Here is a 23,164-nt window from a genome sequence, read left to right on the forward strand (position 1 = left end):
AAAGTTGAGAGTTGAGAGTTGAGACAAAATATGGATGCTCTTGCAAGAAAACAAAAGGTTCAAAGAATTTAATTAATGCTTACTAATATCTCTGTATAAAAATTTGAGACAAATTCATAGAAGTAAACTATGACAAATTTATTTTTAAATTTTAACATTAAACTTAAATTTTAATATTGATTTTAAGTTTTAATATTTAATAAAAACTACTCGTACATTATATCAATAATCTAAATACTCACCGCCACTACCAGCATCACCAATAATTGCCCACCGCGGCCACCACCAATCGTCGCCGTCATCACTGTTATCGCCACCACCGCCGCCGTCATGGCGTCATTACACTGCCGCATCGGACGGGTACCGTTCTAATTTAACTAAGAGACGTTTGACCTAATTGGATATCCTCATTACTATTATTTAACATTTTCAGGACCACCTTTGGGAATATTTATTTACGGTGGTTTCGAACCTAAGGCTGAAAAGAGTGAGACGAACCCACCTTTTCGTTGTTTTTTTTTTCGCCTTAGTTCGCTCATCACACCACCCCGCTAGGCTACTTGCAAAAAAAATTTGTTTAGGTGATTTCTTAATATTGCCTAATACATATATACTTCTCTCTTTGACTATCTCTATTTTTTTTCTGAAAGGTGAATTTCACTTGAAACTTCGTGTCGCGATTCGACAGCGGGATGTCTAGCATACGTTATTTAAACCGGGTTCGCGCTAGCGAGCTCTCTTGAAGTGGAAATGCTTATTTTAAATACCCGATGGGGGAAAACCCCCTATTAATCCGCCTGAAGGCACAACGATTAATAGGAGTAAATCCTGCTTTCTCAGACTTGCGTCTGAATATACCCAAGTCAGACCTTCATACAGAGACTTTCTACGTCTACCCCAAATACAACACCTCTTAAATGAATGGATGCATTTTTCTTACTTTTCCACTATCCAATCAATCACCTACGAGCCACTTGTCGGAAGTTCCCCGCCCAACTAGATAACTAGACACGTTTACATGTTAAGTATGTTTATAGGTTGCCTAATGACTAGAAGTCTAGAACCAAAAATCAAACCAAGTTTAATTAACTCAACTGAAAGTACACATTACTAACAACAATTTGGAGTAACAATTGATTGCTTAGCTAAATAGCTAACGATGAAATCAACTCATTATGTATTACACTATTAATCAATAATAAAATAATACATATGGAGGTCACTCATTTATTAAGTTTTTTTTTTTTAGGTCATCCATCTATCAAAAATTTCATATAGGCCATCAAAGTTTCTGTTTCGTATCATTTTTACTAATTTTGATCAAAATTATATTAAAAGTTTATCAAATTATAAAAGTATCTCTACTTTTGAAAATCTAAAAATGTTTAAAGTTATAACTTACATGTATAATACATGTCAAGTCGTGTTTTAAAGTCCCAAGTTGGCAAACATTGTCTTTTTATTAAGGATATAAAAGGTGTTACACATATAAATTTTAATCTACGTTGTTTTGAGTTTGTAAAATGATAACATTTTTTGTAGTTTAAACGAGTATGTGATGTGTATTTTCTAGTCTTAAATTTATAAACACGAAATACCTAGCTACTGACTACTACACACTTGCGGGCAGTGGACCCGTTCGTATGCAATATAGTTGACTTGGTAAACCGAGGTCGAACACAAGGACTTATTAAGCAATTGTTACAATAAAGTGATTCAAATTAAAAAGGGGGTTTTGTGGCCGAATTGCCACGTTGCAAAAATTAGTAAGAAAAGTTAGTAATCCCGTAAGATTAATCGCAAGAGAATATTTGGTTGTTGAATCTTAACAAAGATTTAAAAGGAACACCTACTTGGATCAGCTCACATGTCAATCATCGGGTCTAAATATTACTTGCATTTGTTGAACGACTTAGAAGGTAAACAAGATGAACTCCCGTTATACTTGAAACTTTAATTGCTTTAGATATGATTATTGCTCCCGCACTTAATTTCTACTCAAAACAATTAAGCATTAAGAACCTCAGTTGATTTTATGATTTAATCTTTAAAAGCTTTCTCCCGAACTGCTTATTCGCCTAATCAGATCCCTCTATCATAAGCGTTGACTCACTCAAAATGAATTTAATTGTTTAAAATCTTTATCGTTGGTTTCTCCCGAACTCCAACGACTTTAGGTTAATTATAGACCGATTAATTGTTTCATAAGTCAATTGACAATGACATAGATTTCTCCCGATCTTCTAATTACAATTATCAATCAAATAATATAAAAGATGAAAACAATATTTAAGCCCAAATGAATGTGGATCTTCGATTAAACATATAAACCTTGTTCAACACTTACAAGCAACATTAAATCGACCTTATGACATGATTACTACCCAAGCGGGTGCAAGAGATTTAGCTACTCATAATTAAAACACAAGAACAAACGAATAGAGAAGAAATCATATTATACCAAAATGATTGAAGATAATCCGATAGCAATGATGATTACAATCCAAAAGTGCAAAGATGTAAATCCCTAACAACTTGTTTGCTCTAAAAGCTCCGAACTATGAGAAAACTAAAGAACTTTTATGCCAAAGTTTGTCCTCAAAAACTAAACCCTAATCGTCTATGTATACAAAATCAGCGTGTAACGGCCGTTAGTGGGCTTACTAGCCGTTAGTTTTCTTCTTCCTTGTAACGGTCGTTACTCTAGTAACTGGTCGTTAGCCTAGTAACTGGCCGTTAGTATAGTAACTGCAAGTTACAAGAGTTTCATGATTTTCCTTTGTAATGGCCATTACTCCAGTAACGGGAGTTATAAAGTCCAGGATTCGTTTTCTTCGTCTTTCGCTTGATTTCAATCGAAACCTTCTCCCGTTTCTTCTATAAGTCATCAAAATCAACCAATTCATTCGTCTAATCAATTTCCAACCTGAAAACACTTAACACAACCTCAAAGCATCGAAAGCGGGATATAAAACTATAAAAATAACGAATAATTGGTCTTAAAATCACGCGAGAAATGGTATAAAATATGACACATCAGCATGGTACCCACGCAATGCGACGTCGGTGGTGGGGAAGGCGGTATAGTGGTATCGGTGATGGTACTATTGATGGTGGTGGTGGTGTCAAGTGGTGTAGGTTAATGTAATTGTGATAGTGGAAATTTTTAGAAGATAAGAGCTTAAAGTGTTAATTATTAAAATAAATGTTTAGAGTGTAAATTAATTCATTACGGGTAAATTTGATATTTTATAAAAACTTTTTCCATAGTGGGTGTTTATTAAGGGTATTTTAGTAATTCTGTATGTAACTATTGTGTAACTATTTCTAAAAATGGGGGTGTGATAATTTTTATAAAGGAGTATAGATAGATAACTTTTTCGAAGTTTTTTAGTTGAAATTGGTTGAAACGAAACAAATTATATATTATAGCGGCCTATAAGTAAATTTTTAAAATTGAGTGGCCTAAAAAAAAAGGTTTAATATTTGGGTGACCGCCATTATCCCAATAATAAAATAACGATCTCCATATTCCATATACATGTACGTTCTATTTCCAAAATTAGCTAAGTACCAATGTACCATGGACCACAAATTAATATATACTACTCGTATATATAATAGGGAACTGTGGGCCAAGAAATGAGACTATAATACATTGGTGATCTGAAGCATGCCTGCAAACACAAAAAAATCAAGAATAGATCGGTGACATGAAGCATGCCTGCGCAAAAAATTAATCAAGGTTTACAATAATCTAGTGTTCTAAATCAACCACAGGTTTCATGCAAACCAATAAAATCAATAAAAGATTGGCGACTAACACTTATCAAGTATAATTCGGGGTCAACTAACCCTTCTGAAAATACTAACATGTTGACTTTTAGGTATAACTAAATAACCATATTAAAGCAAATGTTAGCATAATCTTGTTTATGAACCCTCTATTAATTATTAGATATATATAAATGTTTAGTTTTAGTTTTGAATTTGCTACCTCTCCTTCTCAGGTTATCCCATTTTTTGCCGGCCGTCAACTTCTTCAACTGCTAAAGAGTTATCCAGACTCCGTAGTTGGGCGAATATCCTTGCCTCGTGTATCTGAGTTATATATGTACGTAAATGTATTCCTTTTTTGGTTAATGTGTACTTATGACTCCACAATTGAAATTCAGATAAGAGACAAATTAATTACGTATAAAATACACAGTAATAAAAATAGAGTTGTCGCATTTGCCCCCCATGTGATACCGTCAATGGACATAATGATGTGGAGGAGAAAAAAAAAGTGTGGATGATGAAAGATAGCGAGGAATGCATACACTCCCCTCATCTTTTAGGTTATTAGGTAACATTAAGTTTATAAAACACTCATAAGCACGTACGTACTAACAAAACCTTTCAAAAGATTTAAATTTTCATTCTGGCATAATTAGGGCTAGGAATGTTAGGCTTTTGAACAAGATATTTTTTTAAAAATTAGTCACCTTTTACTTGAGGTCAAAATTACTCTTTTCAAAAGTAAGTTATGATTCATTTCATTTTATCTTGTAAGAAGTAAAATAGTATGTCTTCCAAGAAAGCATTGGCATGTAATACATTATTTTTCTATGCTAATTTACAATGAAACGGCATAATAAATTATATCAAAAAACGAAAAGAAGCTGGGGAAAAAGGAAAAAGCTAGCTTCTGCAAAGCATTGACAAAAGAAAAGAGCACAAATGATTAAAAATATAAAGAAAGGCATGCAAAAGAAGTTGGTGGGCATTTGGAAGGAGATTATGAAATGATAGTGGTTTAATGCCATGATTAGTTTTACAAAGCATGCTAATCTTGTTACATCATCCCCCCCCCCCCCCCCACCCCACCCCAAAATTGAGCCATAATGTTCATAGATTGAAAGTAGAACTTTGATGCTCCTAAATGACTATGCAAGATTTGAATTCAAACTCCCATTTGCCATAAAAAAGAAGTTCGGGTTGGGTATGATATGAATAACTTTTTATATGTGTTTGTTGATACGAGCATAGTACCTTTGTGTTGTGGCGAAATTTTATAACTTAACTTTTTTTATGAATAAATTGGTTACAGAGTATTAAATATATAAAATATAAGATTATGTCGATTATTTTAAATCTATATAGTATTTTAGTTTTGTAATGTGTAGAGAAACATTTTGGGTACCATAAAGTTTCCTAAAGGGGGCATTTTGGAAACAAAAAATATGCTTAATCACTTAATACAATTTTCTTTATAAAAGATGACAGATAAGAAAGTAAGAAACCATTAGCCAGGCCTATCACTTAGGGGGCGTTTGGTTCGCAGAATGTTTTTGAAGTAATTGGAATCTGTTAAAGGAATTGGAATTTGAAGGAATTGGAAAGTTTTAAAACTTGTCATGTATTTGGTTGACAGAATTCAACTAAGGAATCTGAAGTGAAATTATAACGAATGACAAAATTACCCTTTATTATTAAAATTTTATAATATCTTAATAAAATATAACTAATAACAATTATCATCATAAAAATATACTTGTATATTCTTTATAAACATATGACTTGATCTTCAAAATTATTACTGTATTAATAATAAAATATAAAAATAAAAATAATAATATTAATAAAATAATAAACAAATATATGTTAGTCTATGCTGTACACACCCACCATGTACAAATCTTTTCACAACAACTCACCATCTCCAATTCTCCATCTTGAATCATGATCAACAATACTTTTTTTCCATCATTCAACTTTATCTATCCTTTACCTCTAATTCATTTTTCATCCAATAATAATAATAATATAATATACTATATACGCATAGATCTATTTCTGTTATAATCAAACAGCCCCCATCAACAAGACATCAATGATGGCGGATGATGATGGTTGTTAAAATCCGGCAGCCAACAATAGTGAAACATTGATGGTGGCGGATGGTGATGGTTGTTTAAAGGAGGCAGCATGCTTCAACGGTACAGGAAAGATTTTTCTGTTTTAGTTATAAGGGTATTTGAGTAAAAGGGGTGAATTTCATGAAATGTTTAAACATTCCATCAAGTTAGTGATGGAATTATAGATTATCTATTTTAAGGAATTCAAAGGAAAGATTTGAATTCCAATTCCATTATTTTGCCAACCAAACACCTTCATGAATGGAATTCAACATTCCAATTCTAAAAAATTCCTAAGAGTTTCATAAACCAAACACCCCCTTAGGATCCTATATAAGCAGTGAAAAGGAAAATGAAAAAGATCAAAATTCAATACATGAGATCATCGTCAAAATTTGAGTATTAGGTATGCATGTTAAAGTTCTGATTCTTTTATCTAAAACAAGCATCCATCTTTTTATGGTCTTGAAAGGAATACAAATTCAATAGTGATTTATTAATGTTACCATTCTATGTTAAAAAACATCATTTTCCATTAAGTTAAAAGAATATATATAATCTATAGCTAATAAGTGGGTTCAAAATAACAAGGAAGCATCCAGACAATAACAAACAAACAACATATTCCACCATGCCAAAACCAAATCCCTCTCTTGAGATGTTCAATCTTTTGGAAATTGGAGGATTTCATTTAGGGCCCTTGCTTAGCACACACTTTCTACTTCAATTTGTCACCGTATACAATCCAACTAGATTTTAAACCCGCGTAAAATACACGGATTTTATAACATTATCAATATAAGAAATAATATATGGAACAACAAAAATACTTTATACTATATACGTTAAAATGCAAAAAATAAAATAAAATATATACTTAAAAAGGAATTATGATATTTAAATATAAATACTGAATGCTAAATCATATCAAGACTTGATGGTGTATCACAATTTTTTTTATACAAACTCATCCACAAAAGCAATATCTTAACCTTGATTACACAAGTGACCGAGTTCTTATTAATGTCTTGTAAAAAAATAATTTTATTTTTGTTAACCATGGTTCTTTTGAACATTAAAATTAGTAGTTGGTTCGTGGGTTTTAAATGATTTTCTCTGTTGTGATTTATTTGTAGGGTTCGTGGGTTTTAAAGATATAGAAAGTTTGTATCTTCTTGGATTTATATTACAAAAGGAGATTAGTTTTAGTAATTTAATCATATGTTGCAAATTCTAATTTAGAGAAACACATGAATATATACTACTATATAAAATGGCATATATGAGATATATTCAGATTATAATGATAATACAGATATATTGAATACATTCAATTGTTAATGGCGTTAGTTTTATTATACATTTTAAAGTAAATTACTGAAATTGTATATGTGGTTTGGTCAAAATTACTAGTTTCATACCTGTTAGATTTAAATTACCCTCATCATACCTATGGTTTACAATTTTGCACTCGGAAGATACCTCACTCTGACGGTCGTTAGATGTATTGTTAAGTAGCCAACGTGCCCTGCACGTGAGGTATGAATCATGTAATTTTAAACAAACCACAGGTACCATCCGTGTAAATTATACTTATTATTTATCAAAAGATTTATTTTTATATTAAACTTAGTGTTATTTTAAATAAAACTATTATCATTCTAAAATTATTTAATTTATTTAAAAATTATTGTTGGTTTACAAACTTTATTATAAATTTATAAAAAATTAATATTATATATAATTATTTTAAAATAATTTGTATTAAAATTATAAGATTATTATTTTTAAAAATATTAATTAATTATTCTTATCATTAATAGGTTGATAGCTAATTGATAAGGTCTTTGATTTTGTGTTATTTCACCAAGGTTCGAGTTCCACGTATTATATTTGATTACTAGCCAAAACATTAATTAATTATTATTATGCAAAATTTTTTTATAAAAATAGAATTGATTGTTTAATAAAAATCACTTTATTAAAAAATCGTTTACTTAAAATAATTTTCAGTAATTTACTAAAAAAAATATTTCATATAAGAGTATTTTAATATAATACTAAAAAAAGTAACTCAACTAAAAATGATTTTTATTAAACAATTAATTCAATTTTTATTAAAAAAAGTAACTCAATTAATTTACACGGATGGTACCCGTGGTTCGTTTAATATTACATGTTTCATATCTCACGTGCAAGGCACATTGGCTATTTAATGATACAACTAACGACCGTCAGAGTGAGGTATTTTCCAAGTGCGAAATTGTAAACCACAGGTATGATGGGCGTAATTTAAATCAAACAGGTATGAAACTAGTAATTTTAACCAAACCACAGGTACCATTTCAGTAATTTACTCTACATTTTATTTATATTATTTATATTTTTAATTCGTATTAATCCAAATATCATAACCTCTCTAACTTTTATTTATATTTTACTATTAGATAGACATTATGCAATAAGTATTAATTATTTTTAAATTTGGGTTAAAGTGTAAGTTGGTGATAGAAAACCAAAACTGTGTAAATTAATTATTTTTAAATTGGATTAAAGTGTAAATTAGTGATGGAAACAAAAAATGTAGATTAATTATTTTTAAATTGGCTTAAAATGTAAATTGGTGATGCAAAACCAAAAAGTGTAAATTAATTATTTTTAAATTAGGTTAAAGTGCAAATTGATGATGAAAAACCAAAAACCAAAAATTGTAAATTAATTCAGACATGTGTTGTTAATTAACTTTACAAAATTGAAGCATGTAATTGGTCAATTGAAGTTATGTTAATTGCCTTTTAGTATATATTAAGATTAAGATTAAGATTAACATTTGTTTTTGTTACATTTGGTTGGAGGTTTCAGATAATTTTGGACCCATATCATTTAAAAGGGGTCGTTGGATTCAAATGATTAGCGAAGCTAAACAATCCAAATAATGAACAACATGGTATAACGAAAGTTATTGAACAAATTGATAATGTTAATTGATTAATTAGCCAATGGTTAGGCCTCCGGTTTTTCCCGTGAGGCATGAGATGGAGTAACTACTTCTTTTGGCAATAATGCCCAAATAACATCGTTGTTTGTCTGGACAGTCTAAAAACAAAGATACTAAAAACGACTTCTTTAATAAAGGAATACATATATGATTAATTTTTAAGTAAGACATTAGTTACAAATCAAACTTGAAAACAAACACCTCCTTGCGATTTTAACATTTACTTATTACGTCAACTAAGTTTCAACTAAACACTACTTGTAACTAACTTGTATGTACTATACATTTGTCGTTCAAAATAATGTAGTTCATAAAAGAGTTTGAAAAGTTAGTCTCAAATCTTATTATTATTTTGAAACTTTTTTTTAATCAATCTATTCGAAGAATTATATCAAATCTAGTTACATAAAATTGTATTTCAAGATACTATTTAAATTTTTTGATTCGAGGATGAACTTAAAAAAGATTGCTTATATAAATGGGCCGGTCAAATAAACAAGAACGTTTCAAGCCTTTAAAGGGGTTACAATAATCTGGCCCATTAACCATAAATACCAAAAATCAGAACTTATAACCCGACCCAACCCATATAAGTTTTTCTGAAACCAAACGAAAATTGTTAAAACTTCTATAACCACAGACGTTCCTCGTGGAAACGATACCCACTTACCCTATCTATCTATACTACCTAATAACACAAAATGCCTTTTTTTTAAATAAGAAATTCTGCCTTTGAAATATCAAATTTGCCCTTGGACATTTTCACACACCAAACACATTCACGCTCCTCATTAGTCATTCCTTCATTCTTCTATGCGACACTAAACACACACAAAAACAGGCTCTCTCTGAATCTGACTCCAATCCATTGAGTTGGGTTTTGATAAAAAAAAATGATAAATTTTTTTATTTTATGACTTGGGTTTTATGAATGATTTCATAGTAGTGTTGCTTTAAATCTCATTAGTAAAAAAGAGGAAATGGATGTAAGACGGGGTTCAATGATTTACCATGTTCACTTCCTCAAAGATGCTCACTTGTCCTGCTTCATGTAATGTCATGTTTTGTAGTATCTGCCTTTGCTAAATATTGATGGTTTTTCTTAGAGGCTTGCTTCCGCAAATAACTTTACCAAAACTATACAAGTCGTATGGCAATCTGAGGTCTGTATTATTTCCCTTTGTGATTGAAGAATTTTTTTATTTACATATGTCGATTCACTTGCTGTATTATGTAGGTTTTCTCCATGCTTTTTGGGTTTTCTCAATGGCTGGTGATGGTAGGTTAATCCTTATTATTTTGCTTTGTGATTAAAGATTATTTTTATTTACATATGTTGATTCACTTGCTATATCATGTAGGTTTTCTCCATGCTTCCTGACTTTTTCAATGACCGGTGATGGTAGGTTAATCCTTATTATTTCCCTTTGTGATTGAAGATTATTTTTATTTACATATGTCAATTCATTTGTTGTATCTTGTAGGTTTTCTTCATGCTTCCTGGTTTTCTCAATGACTGGTGACGGTATATTAATCTTTATGAGTAGAGTCTGGAGGCTGAAAAAAAATCTTGACTATTGCAGCTCATGGGTTTTCAATGTTTTAATTAGGACTTGCAGCTCATTGGTTTGAAATGTTTTAATCGTGACTGATGACCATTTGCCGCGGTTTTAATCACAATTTACAGATCATGGGTTTTAAATGATTATCATGACTATTTAAATTTGATGTTTTTATTAGGGTATGGTTCAATAGCCGGTGTAGGTTTGATGGATTATTTCTTGGAGTAAGGTGTTTTGCACCTTTTGTTTTGTAACAGGTCATGTGTATTTTGTGTTTGAGTTTGAGATGGTTTACAATGCAAGTTAAATTCCAAAAAGGCTTTATCTTAATGATATTGTGCCAATTTGTAAGCCTTCATTTTTGATGCCCTATGATGAGCATATAGTGTTTGGTGTCGCATTAGAGCCATGGGCATGAAGTAGCTTCCTCACAAATATTTAAAGATACCGTTGCAACGTGCGGGCATCCATCTAGTCTAGTATAAGGTATTTAGATTTATTTTTGATTGATATTTTGATGTCGATCAGAAAATTTGCATAATCAAACAACAATGTGGCCGTCTAGTATAAGATATTTAGATTTATTTTTGATTGATATTTTGATGTCGATCAGAAACTTTGCATAATCAAACAACGATGTGGCCTACCAATTGAACGACTAGTCATGGTTAGAATTAGAGGTTGTGCTTGAACGCAGGCTACGCAGCTACGTGTATATATATAATATATTGGAAGCAAATGTGAATATATGTTATATTTATATTAATAAATTGAAAGAGAATGAGTAACTCAAATCTCTCTGCTTACATTTTCTTTTCTTTTTCTCGTCTTTTGCTTCATCATTTTATTTGAATAATGCCACCTTAACTATTACTAATTCTGATCAATGCTCCGCTTTAATTCTTTTTAAACAAAACCTTTCATCTTTCAACTTTTCACCTTCATATGCTAGATACTATTGTGAAGAATTGAGTTTTACTCAAAGTTACTACCCAATAATGATGAATTGGAATACAAGTACAACAAATTGTTGTTATTGGGATGGAGTCTCTTGCAACCACTCCACCGGTGACGTTATCGGGCTTGATCTTAGCTGCGGTATGCTACAAGGTACTCTCCATCCTAACACCTCCCTCTTCAACCTTCCTCACCTCCAAACACTCAACCTTGCTTTCAATGATTTTACTGATTCCCTACTTCCAAGTAAAATTGGAAGGCTTTCAAGTACTCTTACACATCTCAACATCTCTGTATGTGGGTTTTCTGGCCAAGTCCCATCCGACGTCATGCTTCTTCATAAATTGGTCTCTCTTGATCTCTCTGGAAACTATTTCCGTCTTGAGCCTCGTGTTTTCATCAATCTTCTTCAAAATCATACTTCTTTGGAAGAACTTTCACTTGCACAAGTTTATATAGTTTCCATGTTACCTACTCATCTTAATATCTCTTCTTCTTTAAAGTTACTAGATCTTAGCAGCACTGGATTGCAAGGAAATATACCTCGTTACATTTTTAGTCTTCAATCTCTCGAAAAGCTCGACTTGTCTTGGAACGGATTCACAGGAGAAATCCCTTGGGAAATCTCACTTCTTCCAAAACTGGTTTCACTTGATCTATCTTTCAATCAATATGATAATTTGAGCATTAAACCTCATATCTTCGAAAGTCTTCTCCAAAATTCTACCCTTCTAAGATTCCTTCGGCTTCGTGATGTTAATATAGGTTTGGATTTCCCAGCTTATCTTAATATCTTCTTCTATGAAGTCACTAGATCTCACGAATACTAGTTTGAAAGGGAAATTACCTAATAACATCTTCAATCTTCAATATTTAGAACACCTTTACTTGTCAGAAAACCATAACATCACTGGTCCGCTACCCAAAGTTAATGATACCATCCCTCTCAAGGCATTAAGTCTCGCATCCACCAACTTCTTATTCGGAAAGATACCTAACTCAATTGGTAACTTCAAGTCTTTAACTTACCTTGATCTCTCTTATTGTAGTCTGACAGGGCCCATTCCGAAATTCATAGGTAACCTAAGGTACCTTACTTTTCTCGATTTATCATCTAACCAACTTAACGGGACATTGCCATCTTTCATCGGTAACCTAAGGAACCTTACTACTCTAGTTTTATCATCTAACAAACTTAGCGGGACATTATCATCTTCCATATTTTCTCTCTGGTCATTAGAAAGCTTATCACTTGATGACAATCAATTTGATGGCCAGATTGATATGCTTATGTTTCAACAACTCACCAACCTCGCCGTCCTACGCCTTTCATATAATAATTTTGGTGGTAGCTGGGATTTAGATACAATCTTATCGAGCCTCCCAAACATTTCCACTCTCGATCTCTCATACAGTGGTGTATCTGTAAGCACCAGTAATGCTACTCATTATGACAACCCTAATGTATGGTTCTTGAGTCTGGCCTCTTGCAAGATAAAGGTGTTTCCAGAATCTGTACGATCCATGACAGATCTTGGACACTTAGATCTATCAAGCAACGAAATCCATGGCCAGATTCCTCATTGGTTAGGGGAGATGGGAGGTAGTAAGCTGTATCGTTTGAGCCTATCACATAATTTCATACAGGGGCCATTTCATCCATCAATTTGCAATATGAGGAATCTAATGCATTTGGATCTGTCAAATAATAGTTTTGATGGAGTGATTCCAGAATGCTTTGGGGATATCGTCTCATCTCTTCAAACGATTAATTTGGGGAGAAATCATTTTCAAGGAACCATCCCAAATGTATACGAGAAATGTGGACGGCTAGAAGGGGTTATTTTGAATAGAAACCAATTTGAAGGAGAGGTGCCAAGTTCCTTGTCCAAATGCCAACACTTGAGAGTACTTGATATGGGAAACAACCACTTAAATGGAACATTCCCTCACTGGCTAGAATCTCTTCCAAATCTACAGGTTCTTGTCCTCAAGTCAAACAGTTTTTATGGACACATCATACCATCATCTACAGTTGGATTGACATTTCCATCTCTGCAAGTAATGGACTTATCTCACAATGGGTTTGAAGGCCAACTCCCACGAAAATATTTTCAAAATTTTAATACCATGAAGAAAAGTGTAGAAAGGAGCACAACCTCGAAATATTTGTACGTGGATGAGAAGCCTTACTCATTCGTTGTTACTGTGAAAGGTGTGGAGCAAGATTTTGCGCAACTTTATGTTTACTATACCATTGTTTGTTTATCACACAATAATTTGTTGGGAGGATTCCGGATATCATTGGAAATCTAAACTCATTGATAGTGCTCGACTTATCCCACAACCGCCTCACTGGTCAAATCCCACATACGGTTGGACAACTATCAGAAATTGAATCCTTAGACCTCTCTTGCAATCAACTTACAGGAAAGATTCCTCAAAGCCTTGCAGACTTGTGGTTCCTTGGGTTCTTAAACCTCTCGCAAAACCATCTCGTGGGGCTCATTCCAGTAGGAAAACAGCTCAACACTTTTCAGGAAAACTCATTTGAAGGGAATCCGAATCTCTGTGGGCTTCCATTGTCCAAAGAGTGCAGTGATAACCACCTTCAAGATCCACAACATGATGAAAGTGAAGGAGATGGCGTTGAGGAAAAGATCAGTGGGCTTACATGGATAATAGTGATGTTGGGATACGGTTTTGGGACCCTATTTGGATTGGTAATGGGATATCTCATGTTGTCAACCGGAAGACCAATGTGGTTTAATGCAATTGTTGATGCAATGGAACAAATGATCATGAAGAGGCGAGATATATATAGAAGATGTGTAATTAAATAAATCAAATATGAAAGGTATGTATTGCACGCACATGTTTTTCTTTTTCACCAAATTCTGCAATAAAATTTTAATTTGTTAGCATATTTATTTTCCAGGTGGACTCGAACCTTCAAATAGATTATGCAGTTTCATATTTCTAGTCCCTTTTGATCAATTACATTGTATTTTTAGAACATATACTGCTAGCTTAATGTACGTGTCACATTGGATGCTACGTTTTAATTATGTTTAGCCTTGAAATATGGGTGTTTATCTTTATGTTTAAGTTGCTCATAGGAATACTCCTAAAAATCATGATCCGGCTTAATATGATAAGTTCATCTACCAAATTTATAATCAAGTGCCGCTCATTATAGGGGTCGTTGGATTCAAATTTATAATCAAGTTCATCTACCGGCTTAATATTTTTGGACCCATATCATCTAAAAGGGTCGTTGGATTCAAATGATTAGCAAAGCTGAACAATCAATTCAACAAATTGATTGATTAGTTAGCCAATGGTTAGGCATCCGGGTTTTTCTCGTGAGGCATGAGATGGAGTAACTATTACTTTGGCAATAATGACATTGTTGTTTGTCTTGGACAATCTAAAAACATAGACACTAAAAACGGCTAATTCAATAAAGGAATACAGACATTAGTTACAAATTAAACGTTAAAACAAACAGCCTTACGATTTTAACATTTAATAATTACGTCAACTAAGTCTCAACTAAACACCACTTGTAACTAACTTGTATGTAACTATGTACTATACATGTGTCACTCAAAATAATGTAGTTAATAAACGAGTTTGAAAAGTCAGTCTCAAATTTTATTATTATTTTGAAACTTTTTTTTTAATCAATATATTCGAAGAATTATATCAAATCTAGTTTTATAAAATTGTATTTCAAGATACTATTTAAAATTTTTTATTCGAGGATAAACTTAAAAAAGATTGTTTATATAAATGGGCCGGTAAAGTAAACAAGAACGTTTCAAGCCTTTATAGGGGTTACAATATTCTGGCCCATTAACCATAAATACCAAAAATCAGAACTTGTAACCCGACCCGACCCATATATCGTACAAACCCTGCCCATTCCCAATTCTATATGAACACACTTGCTTGAACAGAAAGCTTTATTAATCCTCAAATCCATCACACCCCAGATCCTAAAATCCTCAAAAAAACGAAAAAAACACAAAATCATCGAACTCAAAAAAATCAAGAATCATGGGTCAAGGAACACCAGGTGGGATGAACAACCGACAATCCGACAACAATAAATCAAACGAAAACAACAAAAAAGATAAAAAGTTCGAACCAGCAGCGCCACCAGCACGTGTGGGCAGAAAACAGAGGAAACAGAAAGGCCCAGAAGCAGCAGCAAGATTACCAACAGTTACCCCACATTCTAAATGCAAATTAAGGTTGTTAAAACTGGAAAGAATTAAGGATTATTTATTAATGGAAGAAGAATTGTTGCAAATCAAGAAAGATTGAAACCTCAAGAAGAGAAAACTGAAGAGGATAGAAGTAAAGTTGATGACTTGAGAGGAAGTCCAATGAGTGTTGGGAATTTGGAGGAGTTGATTGATGAGAATCATGCGATTGTTTCGAGTTCGGTCGGACCGAATATTATGTGGGATCTTATCTTTTGTTGATAAAGATCAGTTGGAACCTGGGTGTGCTATTTTGATGCATAATAAGGTATATTGGGTTTTCTTCAAATTTTGGTTTTTTTAATGTTGTTTTTGGTTTTTAATGTTAGAAGTTTTAGGGCTTATGGATTTTATGTTTTTTTTTTTTTTTTGCTTTTGAATGTTAAAAGTTTGGGTTTTGATTAGGTTTTAGGGGGGCTTATCGGGTTATCGGATTTTAGCTAATATATGCTGACAAAAAAGAGTTTTTTGAAAGTTGAGGAACCCTGGAAAAGTTTTAGCTTTTTGAAAATCAAGAACCGATATAGCCCATAAAGTAAGATAATTGCTTACCTGTTTAGTTTGATTAGTTGTTAGCGTTGAGGAGTGTGGGATTTGCTTAATAGGTGTAAAAATAAGCAAAAAAAGATAATCATCTAGATAAGCAATCCTAAATGCCCTTAAAGTATACGTTCTTCTAAAAGCTTATATTTTTCTTTTGTGAAGTTATTAATGAATACAAAATATTAAATTAGAAGCTTTTACAAAAGGGCATTTAGCCTATCGGTGTTGAGGTAACCGTCAACCTAAAGTTTTGGGTTTAGTCTCATTGGAGGCAGTGAGTGTAATATTGGGGGGTATAGGTTTAAGTCTTTGCCTTGCAAACATTAAAGTTGGAAGCTTTTAAATCGGGGAACTAAGTGTACATGGTTTTTTTCCCCAAATTAAGAGCTATTGTAGTGTGTTAACTTTAATAGCTACACTTTGTTTTATAACTATAATGATCCAAGATTGTTTAGAAATTAGTTGTTTTTTGTTCTGTAATTTCAGCATATGACTAATAGCTATTGCATAGGAATAGATTATAAATAAATGGTTCTTTTATAGAAAAACTATGAGCAGGTAGTAGTCAATGTGAACAATGACATAGTAACCCGTATGTCGATTGAAGGTCTTTACTATGGTCTTGTCTTTCTTTGTTCTTTGTTTTACCGTCCAGAAACACTCGAGTGAGACTGTTTTGACATGTGCGTATGATAAAGGTGTTTGGTTCATTTAATTTTTTGAGGTTTGATCATTTTTGAATACCTGGTTAGCTTTGCTGATTTGTTTCTTTTTCCTATTTTGTTTGCTGCAGTCTGTATTTTTTCCTTTTGAGATAGATTATCAGGTTTTTTATTTAGTAAAGACTTAGAGTGAGTATTTTTGGTTATAAAGATGTGCTAATCAATCTAATTCTTGAATGCCTCAGGTTCTTTGGTTGTGGGCTTCTTCAAGACGATGTGGACCCAATGGTATCTGTGATGAAGGTTGAGAAGGCTCCTTGGAGGCTTATGCGGATATTGGTGGCTAGATGCTCAGATACAAGAAATCAAGGAGGCAGTGGAGCTCCCTCTGACTCACCCTGAGTTATACGAGGATATGGTATCAAACCTCCAAAGGGAGTTATACTTTATGGAGAGCCAGGAACTGGCAAGACCTTGCTCGCAAAGGTATGCATTTAAGTCTTCTGATGCTTTGATTAAAAAAATATTCGCTTAACTAGGCGTTGTGGTGTTAAGTTGTATCTCGTGTGGCAAATTCTGGTTACACTGGCTGGACTTCATCTATGAAGTCAAAAAGGTGTTTGCTAAGGTCTAATAGGATGGTTACTATCGAGGGCATGTGATAAGTAGTTACAAAAGAACACAAACATATATACTCACTTAATGTAATTGACATTTATGTTATTTTTGTAAAGACATGATGGATTTTATGAAGATGGCTTGTAGAAGTAGTATATAAGTTTTTTTATGAATTTATCCACCTTACATATTCAGAACAAGCAAACGTGCATTTGAATCTTCATGTATATATTGATCATTCATTGTTATCACAGGCAGTGGGCAAACCCACATCAGCAACTTCTAGTGTTGTGGAAGTAGTTGATCAAAAGTATTGGGATATTTAACGTATATTATTTTCATTCTTTTTAGAACATATTGTCAAAATATTAGTGTAAATTGTTTTGAAAAGACTAAGAAAGAATTTATCAAATGAATCTCTATAATGAGAAAAACACATGAAACAAATAACTAAATATGAGGAAATCCTTCGTGTTAAGAAACTTTGATTCTTGGGTTAAAATCAATAATCAAAATTCAAAGATAGATCCTAAATCTTAACTTTTGACTTTATTCAAAGATCAAGATGTCTTCAAATTACTTTTAAGTGAAAACACTTGAGTGGATCCGATAATTAAATATAGGTTATCATGTTAGAATTCTATATAGTTTTTTAATTGGACGACGAGGTCAAAGACCTTTGGAAATCAAGTTAATGAAAATCGTGGGGAAACAAAATCTTAATTTTACTGTGAACTCAGAAAGTTTTGGTGTTATGCATTCAAGACTCGAAAACAAGGACTAATAATGAAGGAAAAAAACTTTGAACGTAGCCCCATGTCATACCGTCTACGGTGATAGTTCTACTCTAGCCCAGTATAATGTTTTTTTTTTTTTTTTTGATAAAATACAACCAGTATGACGCACTATTATAAAATTTAATATAAAGACCAATTTTTGTACGTTCCCTAATAGTATAGTGTGATCTATCAACCTACAAAAATATGGTTAACTTAAATAAAGAGACCACTGGTTATCAAAAAAAAATGATCTTTAAACTAGTTTTTAGATCCGTATCCAACACTTGACACGAGATTTACGAATTATCAACGTTAGATATTCATCATTTAAGTCATAAAAACTTATAATTTTGAAGATATACGGTTTAAGTGTTATATTTTGCAAGTTGTAGTACAATAATATAAGTTGTGTATTGTCATTATTAGCCGATAATATATTGATGGAATTGTTTGCGTAAGTACACAGGCACATGTTATAATAATTTTCTATTATAAATATTTTAAAATCAGTGTACTCATGATGTGATATTATTATGAAAGATAATTAATAATAAAATATAAACATACTTGTGAACATATACATGAATTCCAGTATATGTATTTGATCATGATGCGGGCCCATAATACACATAAGTTTATTTTTAACCATCTGTCCTATGATAATTAGATAACAATTAGAATTGTTTTTATTCTTTGATAACAATTAGGACTCTTGATCTGAGTGACATCTGTAACTTTAAACATTAATACGCAAAATTAATATATAAAAAAAGATAAAATATATATTTTTTATGAGAGATAGAATGAATCTTGAATGGAGTACATATTGATTTGGATTAGTATTCAAGTAACGCTCTGTTGAAAATCGTGTTTTGTTCTGTGATCGTTCATGTTCTGTGATTCCTATTGTGTTAGGATAATGATGTTATATATCATCATCTTTTATTATGTTTGGGATATGTATCTAGAATTCAAATTGTATCATGTTGTTAAAAAAAAAGTGGTCTTAATGTTTTCAGAAAGTTTAAATATTAAAAACAAATAATAAAAAAGCAAAACTACAACCGAATCGAATGTGCAAACATTGGATTATTTCACATGTGAAATTTTTTCCGGTAGATTATATCAAGTCAAATGAGATAAAGATGACTTGATAGAATACAAGTCGTTTATACAGGGCATGTACATTTGGATTTTGGACCCCCAATTAAAAGAAAAAGGCCAAGTTGTACAGACAGAACATAAATTATATATGGATTCCAAATAGGCCAAAAGACAGCATATTACATCAAAATAATTCTAAACTAGTAGTCTAAAAATAAATGACATTAAATCGCTAGTTTAAGTAGCATCTTTTCTTTCTTTTTTATTATTTTTTTTACAAACAGCAGTTTAAGTAGCATCTACATGCATGAATAATGTAACACCGTCATTTACTAACCTGGATTTTCAAAAACTTGTCAAACGACATTTAAAAAGTAGCGGAAAAGGATCACTTTAAAAACTGCCCCACCCGTAACCAGATGGTACTTTAATAAATGGTGTTACCAAAGTGCATCATCCAAACAATATAAATGAAATCCAAGTTATGGCACCAACATAAATGTCATCATTATTACATGTTTATAAATCATAAATGAGAGTAGCCAAAACATAAGGCTAAAAGGTGAAGTTTAGCATTCAATGTCTATGCTATCTTCTTTGTTACTTCTACCCATCTCACGAGCTAATCCTTTTCTAACTCAAGCTTGCTTATCTAGAAGGCACAACGTTTTCAAAAGAACAAGTGTTAGCTAATAAATTAGCTAAGTAAGATAACACATATTTAAAAACATTTGTCATTTCATAAAATATTAACAAAATCATTTCATATCTGTTATATCACAATAATGTAACACCCAATATTTTAAGGTAATAAATTAACCACTTTTGTAGTTTGACATTAAAATAAGTTCCTAGTATTTTATTTTTATTGGGGTTAATTTAGTTGGAACTTTAGCGGATAAGGGTACAAAAAAAATTAAAAAGGGGGTGGCATTTCCTTGTGTTGCCAGCCAAGTTCTTCCTCCCTTAGTCACACTTCCATTACCTTCTTCATCTTCTTGATTATCCAATCCAACTTAAATCCATGCAATTGAGACTTCTAATCTCAAATTAAAGATTCATCTATCAAGCATAATAATAATCATTCTCTTGAAATAAGAAATTAAAAGTTAGGGTTTGAGTTGGAGTGGTGGTGGTGGCCGAAAATCCAAGAAGAAAAAGGGGGAAGAGAAATTTATGACCTAAAGTCTTAAATTAAGTTCTTGAATCCTTTGAGGCATTCATTCTAACCTAATTTCTTCTCCCATCTAAGAAATAGGTGTCTTGAAAGGTGGAATTTGGGGATTTTGCTAGTAATGGGTTTTTATATGATTTTCCTCCCAATTCTTGTATATTATGAGTTAGTTATTGAGTTGCTTATTATAATTTTATAATGAGAATAATGGAAGTGAAATTCCAAATATGACAATGGTGATTTTGCTAGTCAAGTGAAGTAATGTTGATGATGATAATGATTTCTTAGATAATTGAGAATTTTGTAAGTAAGAACTCAATGACTTATTGGGGTGATTAGAGGTTAGGAATGCTAGTGAATGGTTAGTTTGGCTATGTGAAATAGCTAGGAATTTGAATATTGCCTTATATGAGTATTATGATATCTTGATAGGTTGAAAGAGAAATGTTGCTATTGCGGTTATCTTGATTTGTTGTTGTGTCGCGAAGGAGGTGAGTATACTTGCATATTTGTATATTCGTTAGGTCAATTACCATTCGATGTTTAGTGTGTCCATGTCTGGTAATTGATTTAGCGTTAGTCCCATGTTTATGGTTGAGTTTGATTAAAGGCCTAATTGGTGGCCATAGGCTCATGTGGAGCATTGTTATTGTAATATTTATTGTTATTGTAATCATTTGCTTATATGGATCCATGTAATGCTTGGTGCAAGGGTGAGTATTATGGATAGACACGACGGTATCATAGTCCATATGCAACAGTCCCTTGTGCATTGCCCTCCATCGTTTATAATTGTATGCAAACATATTCACTAAGCATTCGCTTACTCATTTAGTTGTTTACCATTTTATAGGTAGTTCCGGAAGAAGGAACTAGGCTTTGTTGATTGAAGTGTTGATTTGGATTAATGCTAGTGATTTGGAAGGTATTTTCACCATTGCGGAAGAATGGTATCTTTTGGTTAGAGACTTAGATGTCCCTCTCCATCTGGGCTCTTGGTACATGTTGGATTTTTGATGGTCATGCTTTTGGTTTTGCAAAAGTTGGTTGACTTGAAATGTGGCAATTTCGATAAAAAACCCATTTGATGGTGTATATAAGTGTGGGATCAAATGATGTTATAAACATGTTTGTAAAGGTGTCAATATCTTGTTTGAAATCTGAAATGTTGTCCATGAAGTGTAGTGTTGAAATTTGAAAGTTGTATGTTGATCAAAGTGCTGATTTTTAATGGTGGTGTTGCTGATCTGGCCCTCACTGTGGCGCAGTGAGGGTGAGTCTTCCCACTGCGGCGCAATGGGAATCTTCTGTTCTGCGGGGTGCTTACACTGCAGCGCAGTGGGGATTGCACCCTCCCACTGCGGCGTAGTGGGGTATTCTGTAAAAAAAAAAATAATTCTTGTTTCTTTTATAAATCGAGTCTAGTGTTCACATAATCATCATAACATATGTCATATCACAATAGAGATATCACCTACACAACATAAACATAAGACATTAGGATTCATCATACTCCTAATTGTGCTAACTTTACTTTCTTCTCTTTCTTTCTTTACTTTGTATCTTTGCATAAACATAGGCTAAGTGACATAAGCCACTTATCTTAGGGATGTGGGGTTGTGTCTAGGCGGCCATAGACCTTACATGGAGTCCACAACCCGACATGATGGGTAAACCATAAGGTGGTCCATCAGCGTCGTTAGGAATAGACTTACGTCATTCCAACTGAATAAATCGTTTATGCCTTTATGCAATGGTGGTTAGTTACTCTACCGGAATAATCAAACATAACTATGCCACGGGAGGTATCATGATTCCGAACCACGTGACCACATACGCCCTAACTCTGAGGAACTAGCACGGGTTAAGCTTAGCACAAGACTTACGTATTGCTCGAGACTTATTACTTTATATTAGTTTAGGCTACACTTTCACCTAAACTAATCACATGTTTCTTTCTTTACTTTATATAGCTTAGGCTACTTTCACCTAAGTTAATCACATATAACTTTCTTACTTTAGGGCCCTTAGACGTGCACGTGACATGACAATCCTAATCATTAGTCTAGTGACTAGGTTTCAAGCATGCATTCATCCCACATCAAAAACATATCATCATTTCATAACTTCACATAATCACATATCATAAGCATTTCATCATTTCATATCATAAACACTTACATATTACCTTTGAAACCTGCATAAGCATACCATACATCATTAATGGTAAGCAACATGCCATAACAACCTACCATAATCACCCTTTAACTTACTTAAACATTCATACATTGGGAAGTTTAAAATTATAAAAAGTGTTTTGTTATACCATCAGGTGACAAAAGATGTTATCTTACCTCGTAGAGCGCACACAAACGATACTAGGTTAACGTGCAAAGCAGTATCTTGACAACCTATAACAAACATAGGACGAATCAACGAGTGTAAACTAGGCTAACGACCTACGTTTATAGTTATGAGTCGAAATAATCGTCTTTGCTGACTACTTCCTCTATTGTAGACTACTAGTCTATTTTAGACTCTTTAATCTGGTAACTACTATACTCTTTTGTAGACTACTTTCACATTTCGTAGACTA

General features: G+C 32.6%; 1 protein-coding gene and 1 pseudogene across 1 annotated transcript; both read left to right on the forward strand.

Moving 5' to 3' along the window:
* The first annotated feature begins 11,461 nt into the window (after positions 1-11,461).
* On the forward strand, positions 11,462-14,400 carry LOC122583095 (receptor-like protein 6). The gene is made up of 4 exons (XM_043755532.1): positions 11,462-12,182; positions 12,295-13,632; positions 13,848-14,248; positions 14,356-14,400. Exons 1-4 carry the CDS (start codon positions 11,462-11,464, stop codon positions 14,398-14,400), a joined length of 2,505 nt encoding a protein of 834 aa, XP_043611467.1.
* A 997-nt stretch (positions 14,401-15,397) lies between these two features.
* On the forward strand, positions 15,398-17,837 carry LOC122583096 (annotated as a pseudogene).
* The last annotated feature ends 5,327 nt before the right edge of the window (positions 17,838-23,164 follow it).

Source organism: Erigeron canadensis, chromosome 9 (genome assembly GCF_010389155.1).
Source record: "Erigeron canadensis isolate Cc75 chromosome 9, C_canadensis_v1, whole genome shotgun sequence".
Lineage (NCBI taxonomy): Eukaryota > Viridiplantae > Streptophyta > Magnoliopsida > Asterales > Asteraceae > Erigeron > Erigeron canadensis.

Excerpts from the sequence above, each read along its gene's own strand:
- LOC122583095 (XM_043755532.1), top strand. The coding sequence starts at position 11,462 with ATGAATTGGAATACAAGTACAACAAATTGTTGTTATTGGGATGGAGTC. Across the intron at positions 12,183-12,294 it reads GCTTCGTGATGTTAATATAG|AACACCTTTACTTGTCAGAA; the intron begins GTTTGGATTTCC and ends TTCAATATTTAG. Across the intron at positions 13,633-13,847 it reads ATTCGTTGTTACTGTGAAAG|GAAAGATTCCTCAAAGCCTT; the intron begins GTGTGGAGCAAG and ends ATCAACTTACAG.